This window comes from Dermacentor silvarum, chromosome 1 (assembly GCF_013339745.2).
Source record: "Dermacentor silvarum isolate Dsil-2018 chromosome 1, BIME_Dsil_1.4, whole genome shotgun sequence".
NCBI classification, from domain to species: Eukaryota; Metazoa; Arthropoda; class Arachnida; order Ixodida; family Ixodidae; genus Dermacentor; species Dermacentor silvarum.
In genome coordinates this window covers 32,846,531-32,868,434 of record NC_051154.1, presented here as the reverse complement: position 1 = coordinate 32,868,434, position 21,904 = coordinate 32,846,531, and the positions used below count along the sequence as shown (strand labels likewise).

General features: G+C 44.7%; 1 protein-coding gene across 2 annotated transcripts in view; it reads right to left on the bottom strand.

The window, feature by feature from the left end:
* Positions 1–21,904, bottom strand: part of LOC119459349 (1-phosphatidylinositol 4,5-bisphosphate phosphodiesterase epsilon-1) — a 236,732-nt gene that overhangs the window by 78,727 nt on the left and 136,101 nt on the right. For both annotated transcript variants that reach the window (XM_049666212.1, XM_049666218.1), the window contains 3 exons: positions 19,284–19,577; positions 14,461–14,610; positions 12,930–13,212 (listed from right to left, as the gene is read on the bottom strand). In XM_049666212.1, the coding sequence (XP_049522169.1) occupies positions 12,930–13,212; positions 14,461–14,610; positions 19,284–19,577 (727 nt within the window). The remainder of the gene's footprint in view (positions 1–12,929; positions 13,213–14,460; positions 14,611–19,283; positions 19,578–21,904) is intronic.

Genomic DNA, 21,904 nt, shown 5'->3' with positions numbered 1-21,904 from the left:
CTTATCATATACGGTGTTCCGGAAAGCGAGAGGGAAGACAGTGACATAGTGAATAAAACAGTGAATGACACTATTATTATATTGGCAAATGTCTATTGAACAATGTAGCTAATCACAAATATTTGGGTGTAACAATGTCAAACGATTTGAAATGGAAGACTCACATCAATAACATTACTTCCACAGCCCTGAAACGACTGTTCCACTGAAAAGACGTCTTAGGCTCAGAGCGCCAGAAACCAAGCTAATGCCTTATACATCGCTCGTCCTGCCTGTATTTGAATATACTAGCCCTTTCTGGTTTCCTTATACCCTGCAACATGTAAGGAAAGTAAAAGCAATTCAAAGAAATTCAGTAAGGTTTATTTTCAATAAGTAGAGACTTACAGACTCACCATGAGATCTACTGAATAGCGCTGGTATCCTTACACAATCAAACCAAACTAGCAAGATTAAAATTGATGTTTCAGCTACTTCTAAACATAATAAAAATCGACACTTCGAGACTCTTACTCACATGAAAAACCAACACGTCATAAGCGTGCTCATACACTGACAAAATATTCTTTTACCGCTAACTGTTTCAGATATTTATTTTTTCCTCTCGCAATTAGAAACTGGAACTCGCTGAATCCCACGTTGCTAATGAATCATCACTGAACAAGTGGTTGAAAATGGCCTGTTCGCTTTACAAGTAGCCTGACTATAATTGGAGAACCATCGACTTCATATTTTAAATGATAGCCCACATGTATTTTTCTTCGCAGTTAATGCACGTTCTGCAAGTGTTCTGCATGATATTTCTTTTTCTTCGCAGCTCATTTTGTTATCGCAATATGACTGCGACTTCTGCCGCAGTTGTATCCTAAGTTCTTTGAATTTTTTTTAGTTTGTTCGATTGATTTGAGCGCCTGTTCGGTTATTAAGACTGTATAGCTTCTTTGTATATATAGTAATATTTAAAAAATATTCATTATTACAACCGAAATGATAGTTGGTATTTGCAATTGTTGTAATACGACTGTATTATTAAGAGTTATTGTACAATAACACATATTGCATAGCGATATTTATACTGTATATGAATAATATTTATGTTATAAATAATACAAATATTATTTTATAGACAATATTTTATGTTTTGAAAGACGTTTGTGTAGAGTGGGTGTATGACATCGGCGAAGGCAAATGTATAAGAGATCGAGGCTTTGTGCATCGTCATCACGCACATGTGCAAGCATGATGAGAATTTACTGACCACTAGAAGGCGCCAGAACAGCATTTTGAAAGCACTCTGCGAGCAGCGATGAAGTTCGGCAATTTTAATTTTTGAAGAGAAAAATCAATAGATTTTAGCAGAAATGCACCGAAACGCACATGGGAAGCTCATTACACCAAACTAAAAATGTTTCGTTCTAATTATGTAATCACCAGCGAGCCTGCTCCGATGCTTAGCGTGAAATGGGCACACATTTGTTCGATAGTGAAGTACGTAAAAACGGTTAAAGCTAAAGATAACCCTTCGTCCTTGTTGTCGAGGTTCCAACGTAAGACAAAAAAAAAAAATTAAAAAAAGTGCTGCATTGCATTTTCTTATACATGTATTGAATCAAGCTTGCTATAACGAGACACGTACATCAGCTTATATAAATGTGGTTTCGTAATGCGCAAAACAGATGAACGACAACACCGTCTCCCAAGGAGGAGAAACAGATCATAAAATAAAGCGCTGTGTGCCACTAGCTAATGCGCAGCACGACTGCGACGCCGCAAATAAATTATGCACCATATGTGGACCTTGGCATTGAGCTCGATGTCTGTGGACACAGGATCGCTGATTAAATGGATGCACACGTGGGACGGGCTGGATCCACGGTACGTTCAATCGCGCCACCATGATGACACGCGTAAACATGTCGCGTCCGCCCACCAGCAGACACATGACGACCCCGGAAGCACATAGAGCGCGCACGGTGCGCCTAAAGTGGTGGTTACGGTGTCCGTAAGCGATTCTGGAAACACGCTGCGCAATGGGAAACTTAAACTTCCCGCGCACGGACACTCGGCGTATTACTTGCGTGTTGACTGTCCGCGGCCTAAAGTTAGTTCAACAGAGCAGAATGCCTGATGAAGTTCTTATTGGAAGCGCGTTCTAGCATAAGCTACCATCAGTTCCAAAGAGAGAGCCAGATAAATTAGATGCGTTTAATTGACATCGTAGAGTGCTATTCATATTAACCACGGACGCTGATTCTGTGAGCAAGTATTCCAGTGAATGCCACATATTACAGCAGTGAATGCAACTTGTCCACAGCGTATTTATGTAGGCTTCGTGCTTGGGTAAACACACCAAAGAGGCCTCTCCGCTCAGTAACGATATACCAGAGGGGAGCTTGTTCGCGTATAGAATTATTTTCACTCACCTGACATACCAGGTACATGCGTCTAGAGGCATACCATAAAATTTTAGACACTTGCGAAATGTTCTTCACTTCTCAGTACTGGCGGGAAATTTATCATATTACGGAACAGCCAGACGCTACACCACGCTTGAACTACAACAACAGATCCCCGTTATATATAGTAGCTCGTTTTCTGCACCCCACTACTGACAGTATTCCTGTTCGACACGCTCAGTCGTTCCCAAAACAGCGCCCTGCAATCGTATAAACCAAGTGCTCAAATCTCGGCAAAAGAGATGTACTGAATTTTACGCTTCTAACGGCGTCTGCTAAATTACGGAGTCTGTAGCATTGAAAGGCACTAAATTACATGTCGGAAGTATAAAGGCCTGTTGCAAAGACCGAAACGTCTGAATCCGCAACTGCACATTTTGAGAAGATTGTATTTCTTTTCTATCTCTCATTTTGTGTATGTGTAATGCACAGGCTTTCTTTCTTTCTTTCTCTTTCATGCGCGAAGTGTTGCTACACCGGCCAGAAATTTCTCTTTTCCAAGCACAAATTCTGTTTTACACCTGGTGGCAGGTTCACTGAACTCCTCAGACTTGTCATTATAACACAGCGTGGCCCGGGAAAAGCTTTCAAGAAAATAAGTCCTTTACCTAAGCAAAGCTTGTTCTTAATCAATTAAAAAAAAAAAAGACAGGCGCAATATAGGCAGACGCGCGCTCCGCCGCCTTAATTTCTCGCGTGCTAAAATTAAAGCGGAACGAGCCCATCTTGCTCGAGGTTCATCTTGCACAACACTCCAGGGAATATTGCGCAAGATTCTTGCAAAGCTCGCTCGCGATTCACCTGCGATCCAATTTTGCCTTATGAAAGTCAGTGAGTGGGGCGACTTGTCCCACAATAAGAACAATGAGGACAAGAAAGAAGACAGACACACATACACGGGTAAGGAAGAAGATAAAAATATAATAAAAAAAGGAAGAGAAAGCGCAAAGGAGGCGCTTTGGCACAACGCAGCAAAGACTGGTCAGCGCCTTCACGGCGGGGCCGAATCGCCTCCTCATTGTTCAACGTTCGTTAATTCCTTATTACCGTGCCGACGCAAGCACGCAAGATGGCCATCCCGAGGGCATGAATAGGGGACCGCTTTTTTTCCGGCAGACTGGTCTTATCATAACTGATAGAGCAGCCGAAAAACGTCACTAGCAGCGCGAGATACGACATACCTGCATTAAAGGATTACTGGCAGTTCTCCCTTTTTATTCTCATCCTTTCTTTTCTTTTTTGATAACTCCCGAAAACGACATCCGCACTAAGATGGCATTGAAGGTATTGCCTGTCAGGACGCTACACTCTCCTGATCTCCCGACGTTTCGCACCACCCACATTTCGCTCGGCTTTTGGACATTATTTTTCTCTTTCTTCCGTGACCTTTACGTCAAGCAAACCTTCGGCACGCCATGTGTGGCTGTTGTGTGTTTGTATTGCAAACGAATATGCTGCAGTGTCGTTCATATTGGAAAACACAAGCACTTCGCACAAAATATCTCGGCATGTGTCGGGAGCAGGCGCTATGTTCTCGGCGCCACTAGGAGCGCAGTGCGCTGCGGGGGTCGCATGGAGAAGGCCCTTTGTAGGTAAGGGCGGTTCGTGATTGGTCAGCGCCCGTGAGCTGGACGGTCACCGTACTTCACTTCAAGATGGCCTAAATGCCGGCCAATGTCGGTCAATTATTTCGTGCGACTAGCTCTGTTAGTGTAGAATTAAACATGTAAAGCTAGGCGGTGTTGACTAGAGGACTACGCATCACGGTTAACCATGCGCTAAAGCAGACGGGACGAAAGAAAAAAAAAAAAGATCACAAGAAAAACGCTGCATAGCCTGAGTGCAGCCGTTCGTTGGCTGGTGCGAGCCATGGCATCCATAACACGGTCAACGAGAGTGTGTTGCGAGCTCTGGCGAACAAACTTTTCGATTCAGCGACCATACCAAGCAACAGACACTGAAGCCCAGGCGAAGTTAACAGTTATGTTTAATTGAAAACGAGAGGTAATTAAATAAATGCAATTGAAAGCACTCTAAAATAAAACCTACGCACGTGGGAGCCGAACCCATACCTTCCGCGGTACACGTGCGGTGCTTTACTAATTAAGCTACCGCAGCGGCCCTCTTCTAGTCCACTTTCATGGGTGTATGTGTACAAGATAGCCCTGGGAGTGTCAGCCAGCCCCGCACATGGCCAAGGTGGCGGACGTGGAAGGCCCTTTTAAAGCAGGCGTCACACAGTATATGGGTTCGGCTTCTACCTCGGGCACGTTATCTTTTCGCCCACTTTATTCCGGTTTATTTAATTTTTTTTTGTATTTCCACTTAAAAAACCAGTTAACTTCCCTATGCTTTCTCTGACTTCGCTGTCTGTTTCTTGGCATGACTGCGACTAACAAAACATAGAGTCTACTTATTCTTCTAACTCGTTTCATCGAAAGCTTTGCAGGCTCGCAATGTCTATTGCTTACTAAAAGAACCGGTGTGACGGCGCTAGATTACCAAATGTTTTGTCTCAAGTGAGGTCGGCAGATCGTACGTGACTTCCTTTTGCGCGGCAGCTGCTGAAGACTTCCTGTTGGAATGCTTGAAATACGCTTTCTCATCTCGACAGGCCTCTGCGACCGTCTACGGACTCGCTGTGCATCCACGCTTGATGCGCCTTAGCTATAGTGCTCTCCATTCTTTCTCTCTTTCCATTCATTTATCTCCTTCCCTCAGCGCAGGGGGGAAAACCAAACTTGCGTCGCCTAGTTAACCTCCCTGCCTTCTACGCACTCCCTCTCATCAGCGGCCGAGTCATACGCAGAATTCACAGCCAGAACTGTCCTGCGAGACTATCACGCTGTCCACGCTACTTCATTCGCAGATTATACACAAAAGAGCATAAAGGCGTGGGGACAGAAGATAGGAGGTGCCGACGACACGGCCCCGGTATTTAGTCCGCCATTCCCGTTTTTGAGCTTTTCCACTTCAGCACTGTTTCCTAGTACGTTGTTCAGACACTAACCAACAAGGCTTAATACCACATTACGCTGCTTTGGTTCGTTCGAAAGTATAAAAAATGAAGATTCAAACGAAAACGCAACGTAGTTGCTACCTAGCTATCCACATTCCCAGTAAGCTGAAGGTTCCTAAATTACACCTCATAAGAAAGCTTAAGCGCACTGTCGCAACAGCTTACCTCCGATGGCGTTACCTCACGCTATTTATGTAGCTCCTGAAATGGCTCGATTATTACTGACTTCTTTATTTCCTATTTGAGGATCGTGAGGTTGTGCAAAATGCAACGTGAATATTACATGCTAAACATGCTAATGGATGAAAGCATTAGAATGTGACGGATTAGTCAAACTATATGCTCCAAAGTTTGGCGCGGTCATCACCTTCATATTTTTAGCGTAGAGCTGTCCTGAGCTGTTATTTTTTTTTTCGCATTTGTAGCTGCGAGCTTTCTTCGTATGCCCTCATTTTTTATCCTCTAGAAACGTTCAATGTTGTCACTAAGAGCATAACTATGCTCACAATGAACTATGCTGATAGGGAAAAAGCGCAGCCAACTTCATTATATCTGCGTATATATATATGTAAATACATATATACGCCACGAATTCATAGGTGTGAATGGACAAAGGAGTACGATCTTTATTTAATCATCGACTGCGCACACAATAACGGAATCGTTTCGATTACTGAAGGTAGAACTTTCACGCCTTTACGACATAACCTAATGTCGTACCATATGGTCTCAGTCAAGACACAAAGCAGGACTAACGAAACGGTTAACATTTCGCAGTTAATCTACGCTGCACTGGTGAAAGTCAAGTGAACATATCCCATGTGATATCAGCTGGCGATTAACCAGCGTATTGGATATCCTCTTGTTGTAGATTAATAGCGGATGCTTTGCCTAATCATGAGATCCCATCGTGAGAGCCCTTCGTGAACTCGAAGCCCCAATAATTATAGACATTCGTGCGCAATAGCGCGCCAACCAGTCGCAGACGAAAGTAGAGATGGGTGGCTTAGAGTAAAAATTTCATCGGCCCTTCCACTCCGTGAAGATGGTTAACCAGCGAAGCTGGAACGTGCGGCCCAGGTGTTCATCACTGGGTTAATCCCGAGGGTTCATTAAAGTATTTATCAATTATGAGGTTACACACATGTTCGGCTGCGACGGAGAGAACGACGTCACTGACGGTATGCCCGCAGTCGCCCGTTGTCGCTTGCGTTCGATGTCTCTTGCTCGGCGGCGTGGTTAAAGCTCATTCATACTAGGCCGACACGACACCGATTTTTATCTGCCGACTGCTGGCGACAGCGTTCTCCTTCCTTTAAACCGCTGGCCACAGCGTTTTCCGTCCTGTAAACTGCTGTCGCCAACAGTCGGCAGACCAAAATCGGTGTCCTGTCGGCCTAGCGTCAATGAGCCTTTAGAAGCATTCGCCCGCCATTGCCTCTTGCGATTCTTCGAAATTAAATTGTTGCAAAATTAAATCTGTCCGTTACGTAAAATAATGAATGGCTCATACCCCCTTAAGCAATGGCTCATACCCACGTAAACGCGGCCTCCCCATTACGACGACAGAAGAGAAGTGAAATTCATGCTGGAATGATGAGCAGCAACGTAGCTAGCTGTGGAAGAAGACGACGACGACGAACGCAGGAGAAGTTGCATGATCGCGTGCCGAGCACGAGCACGAGCGCAACCCGAGGGGCGCCAACAAGCCAGCTGCGGAAGAAGAAGACGACATTCGAGCCATTGCTGATGATGATAGTTTTCTGTACACAGGCGGTTTCGCCTAGCCATATACGATTTCGCCTTGACATATAAAGCTTCACTTTAAAATATTAAAAAAAGGTTTTGCAAATTCGGCCAACAACTTGGGAATCGATGTCCGAATTTACAAAGCTTTTCGCTCGTATGTAAGCTGTAGAGCTGGCCACATTCGCTGTCGCTATTGGCTAAGCCTTGTTCTTAAGAAGCGATGTAGCGTAAGACCTGATTTGTGTATACGGCCCCAGGCTCACAAATGCCCTTCGTACGTGAGAACGGGCACCATTCAATCGCGAAATCAAATGACACAATAACGAAGGCGGCGGCTATTCGAAACGCAGGAGGGCTTCGAATGAACCGCACCTTCACTATCGTAGTGATGCGTTTCTTATTAATGTATCACCTTCGATTGAACTCATCGATAAAAAAGCGCTCTTGAGTATGAAGAAGAGCGTTTTCGAATCCGGCTCAAGATTCGACGCCAGGTGGCGCTGCACGTCGTCTTCGCTGCACGTCAGACGAATGGAAAACAGCGAATTAGGGTTTGATTTATCCTACATGCATAATGGACAAATGGTGCAACAGAAGGTCCCTCGACAGATGTACGCAGACGACATATTGCTACTAGCGGACAATAAAAAAGATTTACAGATACTTTCGAATATCTGTGGCAACGCAGCGACAAATCTAGGCCTTAAGTTTAGCACAGAGAAATCAGGAATTATGATCTTTAATGAAGAGACGAGTAATTACGTGGTGTCAATTCAACAGCAAGTCATAACCATAGTCAAGCAATATAAGTACCTCGGCGCATACATAAACGAAGGAAGTAAAGACTTACTCAAGCAACCACTAAGATAATCTGAAAATAAAGGGGAAGCGGAATGCAGCAATAATAAAACACAGAGCACTGTGGGGCCACAATAAGTATGAGGTGGTGCGTGGAATCTGGAAATGAGTAATGGTGCCAGCGCTAATGTTCGCAAATGCCATTCCATGCTTAAAATCGGATATCTTGTCGGGGTTCGAAGTTAACCGAAGATCAGTAGGCCGGTTGGCTTTGGGAGCCCATGGTTTGGGCCTCTTTTGAAGTCAGAGAAGCACAGAGCAAAATTTGTTTTGAAGAAAGGCTCAGGAACATGGATGAAAATAAATGGGCGGCTAAAGTGCACAAGTATCTGTACCTGAAAAGCGTGGACACAGAATGGAGAAAGAGGTCAAGAAAGTTGGCAACCAAGCACAGGATAATCGAATCTTTAAATAGACAACCAGCAGTCATCAGAAAGAAAGTGAGAGAAATAGAGACAGTGAATTATATGCAAAGAATGGAAACAAAAAAGACCATGGAGATTTACAAGAATCAGAAGAAAGAAATTAGAAGGAAAAATCTGTAAGATAACACAAAGGGCAGTGCCTTGTTATTTGAGGCTCGAGCCGGTTGCCTAAGGACGAAAACATAACGGAGCAAATATTTGGAACTAGATGTGGCATGTGCATGCTGCAGTAAAGATCCGGAGACCACTCAGCACATCCTAATGGAATGCGACGGGATCCACCCAGCGAGAACCGTAGGTAACGTGCAACTTCCAGAAGCGCTTGGGTTTAAAGTGAAAGGAAACATCAACCGATCAGCCGTAGAGATAAGCAAGAGACGATTACAGTATTGGTGAAAAAAGGAAGCAGTGAAGAGATTGATACGACCTGATCTCTTAAAATCGTAGGTAGCGGTACAAGGTAGATTTTGGGGGGACAAAAAGAAAAAAAGATTAATGAGAGGTATAAAAAAATGCTAGATAAAGAACATGTATAGTATATCTGATTAAATCAAGCAGGATAGGTGACTGTCACCACCTCTTTTCAAAGGGGATGTCATTAAAGCATCATCATCATCATCATCATCATCATCATCATCATCATCATCATCATCATCATCATCATCATCATCATCATCATCATCATCATCAGCTAACTGCGCCAGGATTTTCAACCCATCTAGCCCAAATTGATAAGGCGTTCGGATGCAGGAGCGCTTAGAAAGTATGAGCGGCTGGCAGTCATGATAGCGGGCAAGAAGATAGCGGAGGCAGCCGGCCAGTAACACTGTTCTTAAAGAAGAGCAGCTTATGCCTACACTAAGCCTATAAACGCATTGTGACACCGAGCGTATCTTCAGCTTACGCTGCCGGCTAATGACAAAAAAGCTCATAATTTACGAAAAGACGAAACCATTTGTACATTCGGTTTCTGTTACTCATGATTGGCAATTGTGAAGTTAGTAAGTGACCTTCGCTAATTCGGTCGGTTATGATTGTCAACAACACAGTAGCCAAGGCGCCGTCCTGGGACGAGTCGAACAGATGCAACGTAGGTTTTGCGAATGGATGGTGGCGTTCAACACAATATTTTTTTCCCGATCATGAGAGGCGTTTTTCACTGGCGGGCCCTTTAGCTTTCCCGTGGCTCGCTACCGTCAGTGATAGACAGGGTGTTCAAAATTAAGTTTTACGGAATTTTTAAAAATCGCCTGTGGGAGGTAACATAATTCTTATCGTTGAGCTGGGTTTATTCGAAGAGGCGGACATTATTAGCACGAGAAATCGAAACACATATTCAACTACGGAACAAAAATTGACTAATGAATTATATTACGAGACATATTGCAATTTACGAATTGTAGCCGGTGAGTTTGCAAGACTCATCCACTTGAAATGAATTTCTAGGATGACACCAGTTTCGAGATATTATTTCCCAAAGTGTGGAACGAAATACATGGGCATTCCAGTTACTTTTGTGTTTCAATGTATAAAATAGCATTTTGGTAAAAAAGTAAGTGGAACAACAATGAATTTCTACGGCAAATTTGATGGCGCGTATTTCCAAACTGGTGTCATTCTCGAAATTCATTCCAAGTGGATTCTCGCCTGACAAGCTCACCGGCTACAATTCGTAAATTGCAATATGTGTCGTAAAGTAATTAACTAAGAAGTTCTTTAGTACTTTTTTGTTATTTTTTTTGTTGTTAAGCACCTTGGATAACGTTATAGGACACGCGATATAATCATCCATTTCACAAACAGGTGGTGGTGGTGGTAATGCTGCTACAGGCGGGGTTAACCTGGCAAACCTACCCGGCGATTGCCCCGCATGAGCGTCTCTGTCTGCGCCAAATATGTCGCGGTGTGCCCATCAGCCCTGTCTCGCTACTGGCATACGTCATAAGCTCTTGTGTACGCCTTCGTAAATTGTGGCACCAGCCACGGGTTTTTTGGATACACGTTATGGTTTCTGGATTCTGGATACATGTTCTCTCTAATTAAGGCTGGCTGGCGTAATAACTCGTGACAGGTTAATACAGTAGCATTAATCGCATTCCCATCTATTCTATACAGTTGAACTCGAAGTCTGCACGAGGCACCTACGATCCTAGGCCCGGCTACTTTTTTGTGTAATTACAGTCATAAATGGGCCAGGGACGATAGTCGACTGTTCAGTTTCCTAATATTGGCGCCGAAATGTTTCATCACTTGATCGATGCGACGTTTATCAGCATTATCGAGCGTGCTTCTATACGGAACCGTTTATTTTTACAACGAGATTCACCTGCAATTGTTCGCGAAAGTAGGGGGTGTGCTCGGTTATCTTCCCTTCTTTTACGTCACTTGTACCAAATGACGTGCAGACATATACGTCATGCAATTGACGGTCGATACTTAGGACACCCTTCGAGTATGGGAAGGCCCTATCGCTGCTTCAGCTTGGCAAACGTTTTCTGTCTTTTTTTCCTTTTTTTCCTTTGAGATTCCCTTATCGACGCGATTGTGTTTCTGGCATCAGTTCACAGAATTCCCAGTTTGTTACTGCTTTATTGCGCAAATCTACGAATGAAAGAGAGCGAAAGAAACAGAAATTCAGTTAGCAATGAGCAAGTTATAAATATGAAATGTATATATTTCTGTCGGCGAAACACCTCATCCCACCGGAATTTCTCGGAAAACGACACTTTTATTTTACCAGGTGTTTAAGGGAAGACCTTAATCACAAAAAGAAAATGCATTGCGCAGAAGAGATCAGGAGACAATTATTTCGGCAACAGATCATTCACGACGGCGGACGCAAGGATTGACGTGGTAATCAATAATGGATGAGTTAATTAACTAAAATTTAATCGGCAGCTTTAGTGACTATATTGTAAGTGCGAAATCGAAGCCAGGTAGTACGCAAAGCATGTTCATTTTATATAAATTCTGTGTCCACACCCGTTCCGATAAATAAGTGCTGAAAATGCGTTGCGACAATGCATACTACGGCTGTTAACATTTACCACACTGAATTTTTTTTCGCAGTTCGGAAAAACGTTAACTGCAACGCTTGTCAGCTGCTGACGAAGCGCTATCTTTAGTATATTTGCACGCTGCAGTAGTTATTCCCCCTTTGTTGCACACCTGAGAAGCGGTCTCGGAAAAAGTTTAATGGTTCTATATTTCGTCCTTGTATACCTTTTTCTTAACTTAAGCGCACCTTTGGGCGCGCTAAAGACCTCACCGCTTGTTCTACTATGCATGGCCATTCACAAGCTATTCATACATTAAGTTCTAAGTGCGTATGGCATATGAGAGTAAAAGAGAGAAGAGAGAGAGAGAGAGAGAGAGAGAGAGAATGTTCAGAGACGAAAGTATGTATGCTAGCCAAAAAAGCGTCTGGTCGAAGGGGGAGCAGGGAATATAAATATGAGACACAAAGAGAGAAAGAGTGGTACTACCTGAACTAACTGCGCACACCAGGAAAAAGTCACGTGGTGAAAGGCGAATGTACATGCCCGTAGATCTAAAAAAAAAGGAAACGCAATAGCGCCTCCAGAGCCTTGTGCGTCGATGCACATGAAATGATTTACTGAAAGAGCTAGCAGTGAATGGTTTTCAGAAGCAGAGAAGGCCAAGAAAGCGTCACGTTCCACGTAATAATTAGACCTCTCTGGCACGGAGTACAGCAAGTTGGCTTAGTTGGAACCCGGTCATGTTGAGTACGAAATCTCGAAATACTAGACAAAATAAGGGACAAGACTACCACGAACTCACAAGTGGCTTGCTTATTAAGAAAGTCATCGCAAGCCCCCCCCCCCCCAAAAAAAAAGCAAAACAAAGAACACAATCTACAACAAACATGTAACCAAGTAATTTCGCAATTGCTACAACAGAGTGTGCGCCTACACAAAGAGAGTGAATGCTTATAAAAGTAATGTAACGTGCATAAATGAAATGACTCGCAATATCATAAATGAAATGTTTCGCAACAAACAAGTGCCGTGAGTGAGCTCCCGTTGTGTTGCCTATCTTGCCTCCATCTTGTAATTGGTTGGCGCCTCTTGTGTTCAACATGTCATTGGCTCACCATATTTTTCTGACGGCGAAAAGCAAACGGTTGTTGACGATGGCCGCGAGAGCCATTGTACTCCAGCACAGCACCTTGTATCCCGTGCAACAGAGCCCTCCTTTTCCGGTTTGCCGGAACGGTCAAAATAAAACGAGTCAACACGCGTTTCCAAGTGGAATGATTTGCCAGGTGGCGGCAAACGCCGTGATACTACGCTATATGCTGTCAAAAGCCCGCTGCAGTGGTTCTATAGCTCAGTGCGAGCCATGCAGGGTCACAAGGAAGGACGGGGAAGGTTAGGGATAAAATGCCCCCAGCTGGCTGACCTTTGTCGAGCTCTTCACGCGTGGTGATGAGATGCTCATCCAGGAAGCGTGCGTCCAGGTCCTGCATGATCTCCCAGAGCACCGAGCTGATGGAGCGCAGCGACTGGGCCGCCACGAAGGACCACTTGGTGCCACGAAACTCGAGCACCAGTCGGTCGTGCGAGCGACCTCCGCCGGCGCGCCACTGCTGCAGCTCGCTCGTGTGCTGCGACTTCGCCAGCACCAGCGTCTTGCTGTCCAGCAGAACCACGTGCTCGATGCCGATGCCCAGGACGCGGTGCGCCTGCGTACCCCGCGCGCGCTGTAGAACAGCCGCCGCCGCAGTCAGCGGCGGCGCGTGAAAGAAGAGGCGATAATTAGACGCGGATGAAAGGCTCCTCGACGCGTCATTAGCGAAGCCACCAAGGTCGTCGGTACGCGCCCCAGAACAACCCGCACGTGACCTCTCGCGTCTTGACGCGCGGCCATGCGCGCTCCGGCACAGCCGCACCTGAACGCGGTACGCTTTCCGCGAGCGAGACGGAAAATCAACAAACAAAAGGAACCTCTTCATCGACAGCTACTCGGGATAAGGGGCGTCGGCGCGGGATCTTGGCTCTGGCGCGCCGCCCAGTGAAAGGTGCAGTCGTTCAAACAGCGACGCGAAAATGTTGCACTGCACCGCGACGCAATCGTGGCGCACTTTCGTTCCTGACAAACCTGCTCGCTCTCGAGTGGATGGCGATGACGTCTTGCGAAGTGGCGTTACCGATTGAGATCGCGCTGTAGGTGGAGAAATGATGTTTGTTCCGAAATACTGCGCTCTATTATGTGTAAGGGCTCCCCGTTTTTATACCCATAGATTCAGCGTCGCCGCGCAGGATTAACGGTGCGGAGTCGAAGTACAACGGCTACTATCTCCGCTGCCTCGGTGTCGCTGATAAGATGCTGCTTTTAGCGATCGACATGTGTAAGCAGGCGTGAGCAGCTATTGCCTGTAAAGGTCCATTTACAACGCACACTAGTATTCAATGACATCCATGGCAGATATGTAATAACACGGCTTCATTGAGAATACTTTATTTCTGTATGTTCGCGCGTAACACCACGAGCAAGCGTGAACGGGCATTAACCGAGTGCCCCACAGAAAAAAAAAATGCGTTTTGGTAAAGCCCGAAGCGAAGTCTTTAGTAAACTCACACAATAGGCTTGATTTCAATTACCTTAGGTGCCAAAGTTGCACCTGTGTTATGAGGCACACCACACGGACGGCTTCGGGTTTATTTCGGTCGCAAGAGGTTCTGAAAAGCGCGAAAATATAAGCCTACAGGCGTTCTGTACACTGCACAGTACCTCGAGTTGGGAGCAGTATTCGCTAAACGTGAGTCGCCCTGAAGGCGCGATAGATTTCATTAACAACATAAGTGCACTGAAACATATGACTGAGCTAGTTTGTGAATATAAAGAGCATCCACATGGCGAACTCTGCACCGCACTATTCACTTCATGCTACAGTGCAGTCTGCACGGGACGGAGGCGGTGCTACACTCACCCGCTTCTTTGTCTTTCCTCGGAGCAGCTCTTTCACTTGGAACACATGGCAGCCGTATGAGGGCAGCCGCTTGCATGTTTGGATGTACAGTCTCTTGAGATGGATCTCGCTTTCGTACAGCGGTGAGTGAAACAGTTTGCGCTTCTGTTCCTGCGTTAATAACAAGAGCACAACGAGCAGGCTTCAGCGATCAAAAAATTGCGCACAGACCACGAAGCAGAGACGCGAGACTGTGGCGTAGACGAAATCGTTTGAGCAACCCTCGTAACAGTAGAGCGAAAAATAAAAAAAAGAAAGAAAAGAAAAGAACAATCGCCCGACGGTTTCGTGAAATGATACAACAAACCTAGAACGATCGTAAAAGGATCACTTTAGATTATTTGTCGTGTCGTCTTGTCCATGCTGAGCCTTTGTTGCGCCTATTTATTTTAGTCAGTTTTATTCACTCTCAACGGTGAAATCAATGGCGTAATATTTATACGGTTACAAAATCTGTGGGAAGGGTCTGAAGGTCGCCAGCTCAACGCTACTGATCGTGCAGAAGCACGTCAGGGTCAGCTATGCGCATGCGCAGCAGCGTGGTTCTAGTACCCAAGCATTGGGACTGAACACGGAGTCTGTTGTAAATTTCGGATGGTAGCGACGATGACAAACGGCTGTCATTGCGCCCTTTGAATGAATGCGGCAGGACAGTGGCCTGCTGCATATTTCATGCGCCCAAAAAATCCAGACTTCAGTCTCTAATAATCTAAATAAAATTTTATACACACATCTCTTTCACACGCTCTCAACCCATGACGCATGCGATGGCACAGTACAATTAACTACTCATGTCGACGCCTCGTGCTAAAGGATTTAGTACATAGTTTGCTATTTGACCGCTTGGAGACGCGAGACACTGCTGTAAAACTGCCGGGAAGAGATGACACTATCATAAAAGGGTATCAATGCAGCCTTTTAAGGCTCATATGCTTTTACCGTTACCTTGTGCAGGCAAAGAGAAACTACGAAGCAAAAGTAAAAGGACGGGCTTTTTGCTCTCCCATTCGTTACTAGCTTTCTTTTTCTTTCGCAAAAGACATTTGTCCCGTTGGAGGATAACGACGCTGGAATCCCTGCCTGGCGTGCCTGGGGCCAATAGAGGTGCCAACATTTGTGGGATGTCGCGCCTACGTGTTCTCATGATCAGGCAGCTGCACCTCTGGTGGAGGCACTGGGCGAAATTTCGGCGAACCACGAATAACACAAACAACGAAAAACCATGGATGATCTTGAAAGACAGAAGAGAGCCGTCGTCGACAGAACTCTTCACATTTTCACTGGAAAATGCATAAAATGTACTGGCACGATGCACGCCTAGCTAGTCCAGTCAGGTTTGATTTACTGATATAAAATAGAAATTAACTCATTGTTTGCATAGCACATCAGTTTTTGATTTAAAAGTATCACTGAATTGCATCAGCTAAACGAGCAATTATATGCGTGTTTTCTATTTTATTTTTTCAATCTTAGCTACGTAACGAAATTTAACCTATTTCATCCGAAACAATTTGGGTTTAGACAAGGACATTCGACTAATCTAGCCCTCATTTACTTCACAGAAAAATGTAAACTAGAAATTGACAATGGTAACTTAGTTGGTTCTGTTTTCTTAGATTTTACGAAAGCTTTGGATACACTTAACCATGACATTCTTTTTTCTAAACTTGCATCTTATGGCATTAGTGGCAACTCCCTCAATCTTTTACGCAATTACTTATGTGATCGTGAGCAATTAATATCCATCTCCGGCATCTATTCCACTAAAAAATTAATGAACATCGGGGTTCCGCAAGGCTCAATTCTGGGTCCGCTTTTATTTCTACTATACATTAATGACCTTCCACAGTGTCTAACCACATTATCAGAATGCATCTTATATGCTGACGACACGACTATCTTATGTTCGAGTAATTCTCTAAGCAACCTTACAACAACCCTTAATGCAGAACTTATTAACGTTAGTGCATGGTGTGCTAAAAATAAGCTTTTGATAAATCCATCCAAAAGTAAGTTTTTAATTTCTAATTCCAGGTCAATAAATAACGCGCAAGTTATGCCCCTCTTTGTAAACAAACATCAAATTCATCTATCAGATCATTGTTCCTTTCTTGGTATCAAGCTTCATTTCCGCTTAAAATTTAATTTGCATATTAATGAGCTGCAGCGGAAAACTTCTTATGGTATTAGGGTATTACTAAAAGCTAGATGTTACTTTGACTTGACTACTTTGATCACCTTATATTATGCATTCATTCGCAGTCATCTAAACTATTGTATTGCTTCCTGGGGTCAAACATATCATTGCCACCTTTCTTCCCTCCAACATGTACAGAATCAAGCCATTCGCATTCTCACCTGGAGCAACCGACGTTCACATGATTACTGATCTGTACCGGGAACCGCACATACTGAATATTGACAATCTAATCAAATTTAATGTCTGCACTTTGCTTATCAAGCAGTTAAGGACCATAGTCTTCTGAAATTTGTTTTTATCCAACACCTAATTCATAATTCAAATATTATGCGCTTTTCCTCCAATAACAATTTTTTACTCCCTGAGGTACGAACTAACTATGGTTCTCAAAGAGTAGCATTTGTTTTAATCAAACTTTGGAATTATTTGCCTTATAACATTAAGTATGCCTTTTCTATACCATCATTCAACCATCAGCTTCGCAATTTCATTTTTAACCTATAACACCGTTTATTGAATATATCTTTTAAACTCAATTTCAACTCTGTCGTCTTGAATACTGTTTGCTTCGTTTCCTACTTCAGCTTATGCCTTATCCCTATCGTTTTATATTTTCCATTGTACTATTGTTTCGCCTCAATATGTATTTGCATTTGTATTTGTATTTTTCTATTTCGCTGATTTTCTGCTGTTAAGTAGTATTGCTGTTTTTTTAACATTATAAAAGGTCCCCCTACAGTGTTTACACTATGGGACCTTTTTCCGTACTAAATATCTATACTTTTGTATCTGCGCTAAGTATTCAATAAACTGTAATAAGTAAACTTCGAACTTCAATTGGCATGTTATAAAGGAGATGTTAGCGTGCGAATACGGCGCCGGCTGGTTCTTGTCTCATAATCAGGAATTATTGTACATTGGTATACACATATATACTCACGTTTTTTTATATTTAATGAAAATTTTCCTCCAGAAGCCAAAAGGAGTATATAGCCGAACAGGTGAAATTCTTGAATTAGTTTCCCATAGCGAACGTTACATGCCCTCCTGAGAATGGTTGTCAGCGGTTTCCTCAGAGTATCACACTGTTAAGCGGTTAAATGAGTGTGCGATTAGATACAGCGATCACAGTTAGTCGTGGTTAGATATGTAGATTTACATGCATTTGTTAGGAAAGTAGTCTTCTGGTTTAGATGGATAGCGCAATAAAGTGCTCCGCATTCGCTTACTGAGACGTCCTACATATCAACTGGAAACATTACCGCAGTAGCTACCGTGTGTCGACACTGCAGGAGGAAAATAAGTGACCAGTTTAGTTAGCCTTATGTATCCAAGATTGCTCGCGATGGCTCCGAAAATGCATTGCAGTGACGACGTAGCGACGTGTCCGCTTGGAAACGCGGATGCTGTAACAGACAGACCTTGATTGGGCTACTCGTCGACGCCCGTTAGTTTTTCTTTTGCATAATTAATGTCGCCGATGTGGTTAAAGCTCTGAACCTATGAAGTGTTTCTTGAGTGACGTCACACCTGACATATAGTGGTAAATTGTGTCGCTGACGTATGAAAATAGGTTGGACAAAAAAAATCTGAAGTTATTAAGAACGTCATTCAACCATCATTCCACATCTTTGAAAAAAAAGGCCTTGGTAGTGCGTACGGGGCATTGGCACACATCCTCCCCTCGAGGTTTCATAATTTTCTTTTTCTTACTGCTAGGCTTCCGTTGTGTACTAGTGTGACGTCGGCGGCTGGCTACTGCCTCCGTAACCGAGGTGACGGACATGCTCGCCGCAATTGCTGCTGTACCGTCACCCTGACAGCATGGCAGCCATAAAAAGTTGTTTTGATGCCTACTCCATACTTGAAGGTGTGCCGCGCAGACCTAAGCGCGCTTTCGAGGTCTTGCTGACGCGTGAAACCAAATACAAGAAGCGTGCTCTCTGGCGCCAAAGGCAGACGACGTATAGTGCACTACAAGTCGTATGCCAAAAGGTATACCCTGCTACCATTTTAGCTGCGGCAACAAGAACGCTTCGCAGCTGAATCACACAGCCACTGAGGCGTCTACAAAAAAGCTGGCCATTGAACTGCAACTAAATTTATATTAGTAAGAATTATTCATGGACACGTAAAAACACTCGTGAAATATCTTGTTCGCCATCGTTCTATTGCCTTCGTTAATACGGATGTAACTGGACGTCCCTTTTGATTCCTTTACAGTTGTTCGCAGGGCTGATAAACTTCGAACTGCAGCAATCACCAATATGAATGCTGTCGTACGCAGAACGAGCAGACTGGCAACGAATGAGACGCGGTGATGTGAGCGCGTAGCCTTCGGTACGTTTTTTGCGCAGATGAGGCGTGGTACTCTGATACACAGAGTATGCTTCATGGGAGACATAGTAAAAGAAATGCCAGCAGCGTACGGCTCCGGTAGACGACCACAATTCCGGTAGACGACCACTAAGCAGGCGACGGCCTATCATGCGCTAATTTCCTCATCTCTCTCGCTCTGTTTGAGCAAAGTACCTCTACAGGGTCACTAAACACGTATCGGTGAACCCGGGCGGCGGCTCGATACCTTGATGGTCTTGCCGATGTTCTTGGCGGTGTGGTAGCAGGGCGGCAGGCACTCCTTGAGGCTAACCGCGTTGTGCAGCCCCGTTGGCGAGCGGTTCCCGTTCGACCCGATCCATTGGCGAAGTATGAGCGACCGTCGCTTGGGCACCGCGCGCAAGAAGCTGCCCGGCGAGCGGCTCGTGGGCGTGGCCGGCTCGCAGGCCCCGTCGGAGGACTCGGCGGGGCTGTCGTCAGCCTCCGCCGACGACATCCTGCTGCTTTCGCCGGGGCCCGGCGGCTCGGGGATCAGGCCTTCCTGCAGTACGACAAATATGGGCTCACATGAACTTTCGCGGGCGACAGCGAAACTGTGACCTGACCAGAACGACAAATGCACATGACACTACGCAATTAAATCCTTATGAATCTGTTCCGGGCCTTTAAACGCCTTGTAAAAGCGTCTATGCATCTGTAGTCGCGGGCACGAAGGATGCATGAGGCTAACTTAGCAGTTCAGATTTCGCGAAGTTCTGGAGCGAAGAAGTACGGCCATTGAAAGCCTCGCCATTTAGTGAAGTAACTACTATACATAGTCAACAGGCATTGAAGCCAAAATAAACCCCTTATGTTTCATTATAATGCGTCGTAATCGAACAGGAGTGCAAAGATATTGTTCTGGAGAAGCTCCGTAGGGTGCGCTTAAGGTGACAGAGGGCTCTTATTAACCAGAACCTCCATCCACCTCTTCCATGTAACTACGATCTCGACTCCCGGCCACAAACACATCGACGGCGAGCTTGAATGCGCACTTGTGAGAGAGGGCGCCGTTTTATTTCGCACAAGAAAGGGCTAATGTCTTGTGAGGGATATTCAAGCACGTTTATACATAGCCTATTATTAACCCGGTAAGTTTGGTCAACATGTTCGCAGGTAGAATACACCTGTGGAAGAACTAATGAGAGTTGCACGCACGAATGAACTGTAAATGCAGACGGCTTCCTTATCTTTTACTATGCTTACTGCATCATCGTATAAGAAAACGTATACCATTGCCGTTGTAAGCCGCTATCTATGACTCATATTGACTACATCTACCAGAAAAATACCCATAAAGCAGTAAAAATACGTATGGCTGATGCTATTACCTACAAATATGTTAACCCTGTAATGCCCAGAACTACCCGCCGCGGTAGCTCAATTGCTGTGGCGTTCTGCTGTTGAGCTCGAGTTCTCAGGTTTGATTCCCGGCCGCGGCGGTGCTCGTGTACTGTGCATTGGGAGCACGTTAAAGAAATCCAGGTGGTCGAAATTAATCCTGCACTACGACGTCTCTCGTAGCCCCAGAGTTGCTTTGGAGCGTTGAACCACATCAATCAATTAATGTCCAAACATTGTTCCAGATCAAGCAAGAGTATAACACCTTGTTTACCTTCATTTCTGGCCTTGGAGAACACTTCTGTAATAAAAAAATTAAAATAATAAGAAAAAGAACAACTGAAGTATTATTTCAGGTAAATGCTAATCAATATAGTAATGAATTAACTAGTAACTGGTTTGCTGACTATGAACAAATGAAAACTCGCTCAAGCGTATCAAAAACGATGCTGTAGGCTATGCGTTAAGTTTCATGCGCTTAAGTCAAAATTTTTAGGCATGAAACTCGGCGTACCATATACGATATTTTGGGCATTGCACGGTTAATGGCACGTGTACGATACATTTGCCATCAGTCATGCAGCTGACTGCCTCAGCTGCATGACTCGGCTAAATTTACTGAACGCGACTAATGCACAAGGAACGCTGGTATAGGCACATAAATAAAATAGTACTACGCCCGACGCCCTGCGACGAATGTAACTCCTTTCTTTAATTCTCTAGCTCACAGAATAAAATTGCTCATAGCGATATACTCGCGAGCATCCGGGAGTCTCATAATGCAAGGAACTTTAGCGGATGAAAGAGGTTCTAATCGTTAGACAGCGAACAGTAACAGTAACACTCGTAGCAACGCAATTCCTTACGTGCAAAACGTTCAGGTCGGCCAAAAATTGTTATAATCAATACTGCCAGCAACGAGGTTTAAAGAGCTCACCAAAGATTAGACTTGTTTCTATCGTGGCACCACCCTCGTCAGATAAAGCACGATGAATGTCGTAACCGACCAAAGGTTGCTCATTTTCCAATCAAACTTTGCAAGACACACCTGATCAGCAGTGTAGATCGAGGGCACTGAATGGACAAGCAGTATTCGGCGTTACCGTATACAGCAGCTGCTCTGACTTGGGCAACGCTTGCAAGAGCAGCTTTGTTGTAGCGCTGCACATGCATGCGTCAAAAGATGAAGCCCTTGTACATTTATATCCTTGCCCGACGTCATCGGAAGCCACGGGAATGCTCGGTGTCGGCAAGAAGGGGGGTCGGAGAAGAAAGAGGCGCGCGCGCAGGTCCATCGGCTCGCTGACGCCTTCGAGCATCTACGAAAATATCTAGGGCCCAGCTGTTGAGCCTATTCTCGTGCTCTGCAAAGAGGGCAACGAGCAAAGATCGGAGCACAGTCCATTGGTGATGGGTCGGCAAGGTGACGCGCCGCGCTGCGCACGCATGGAAAAGAACCCGCTGGGCGAGAGCGGTGAGAAAAGCGCG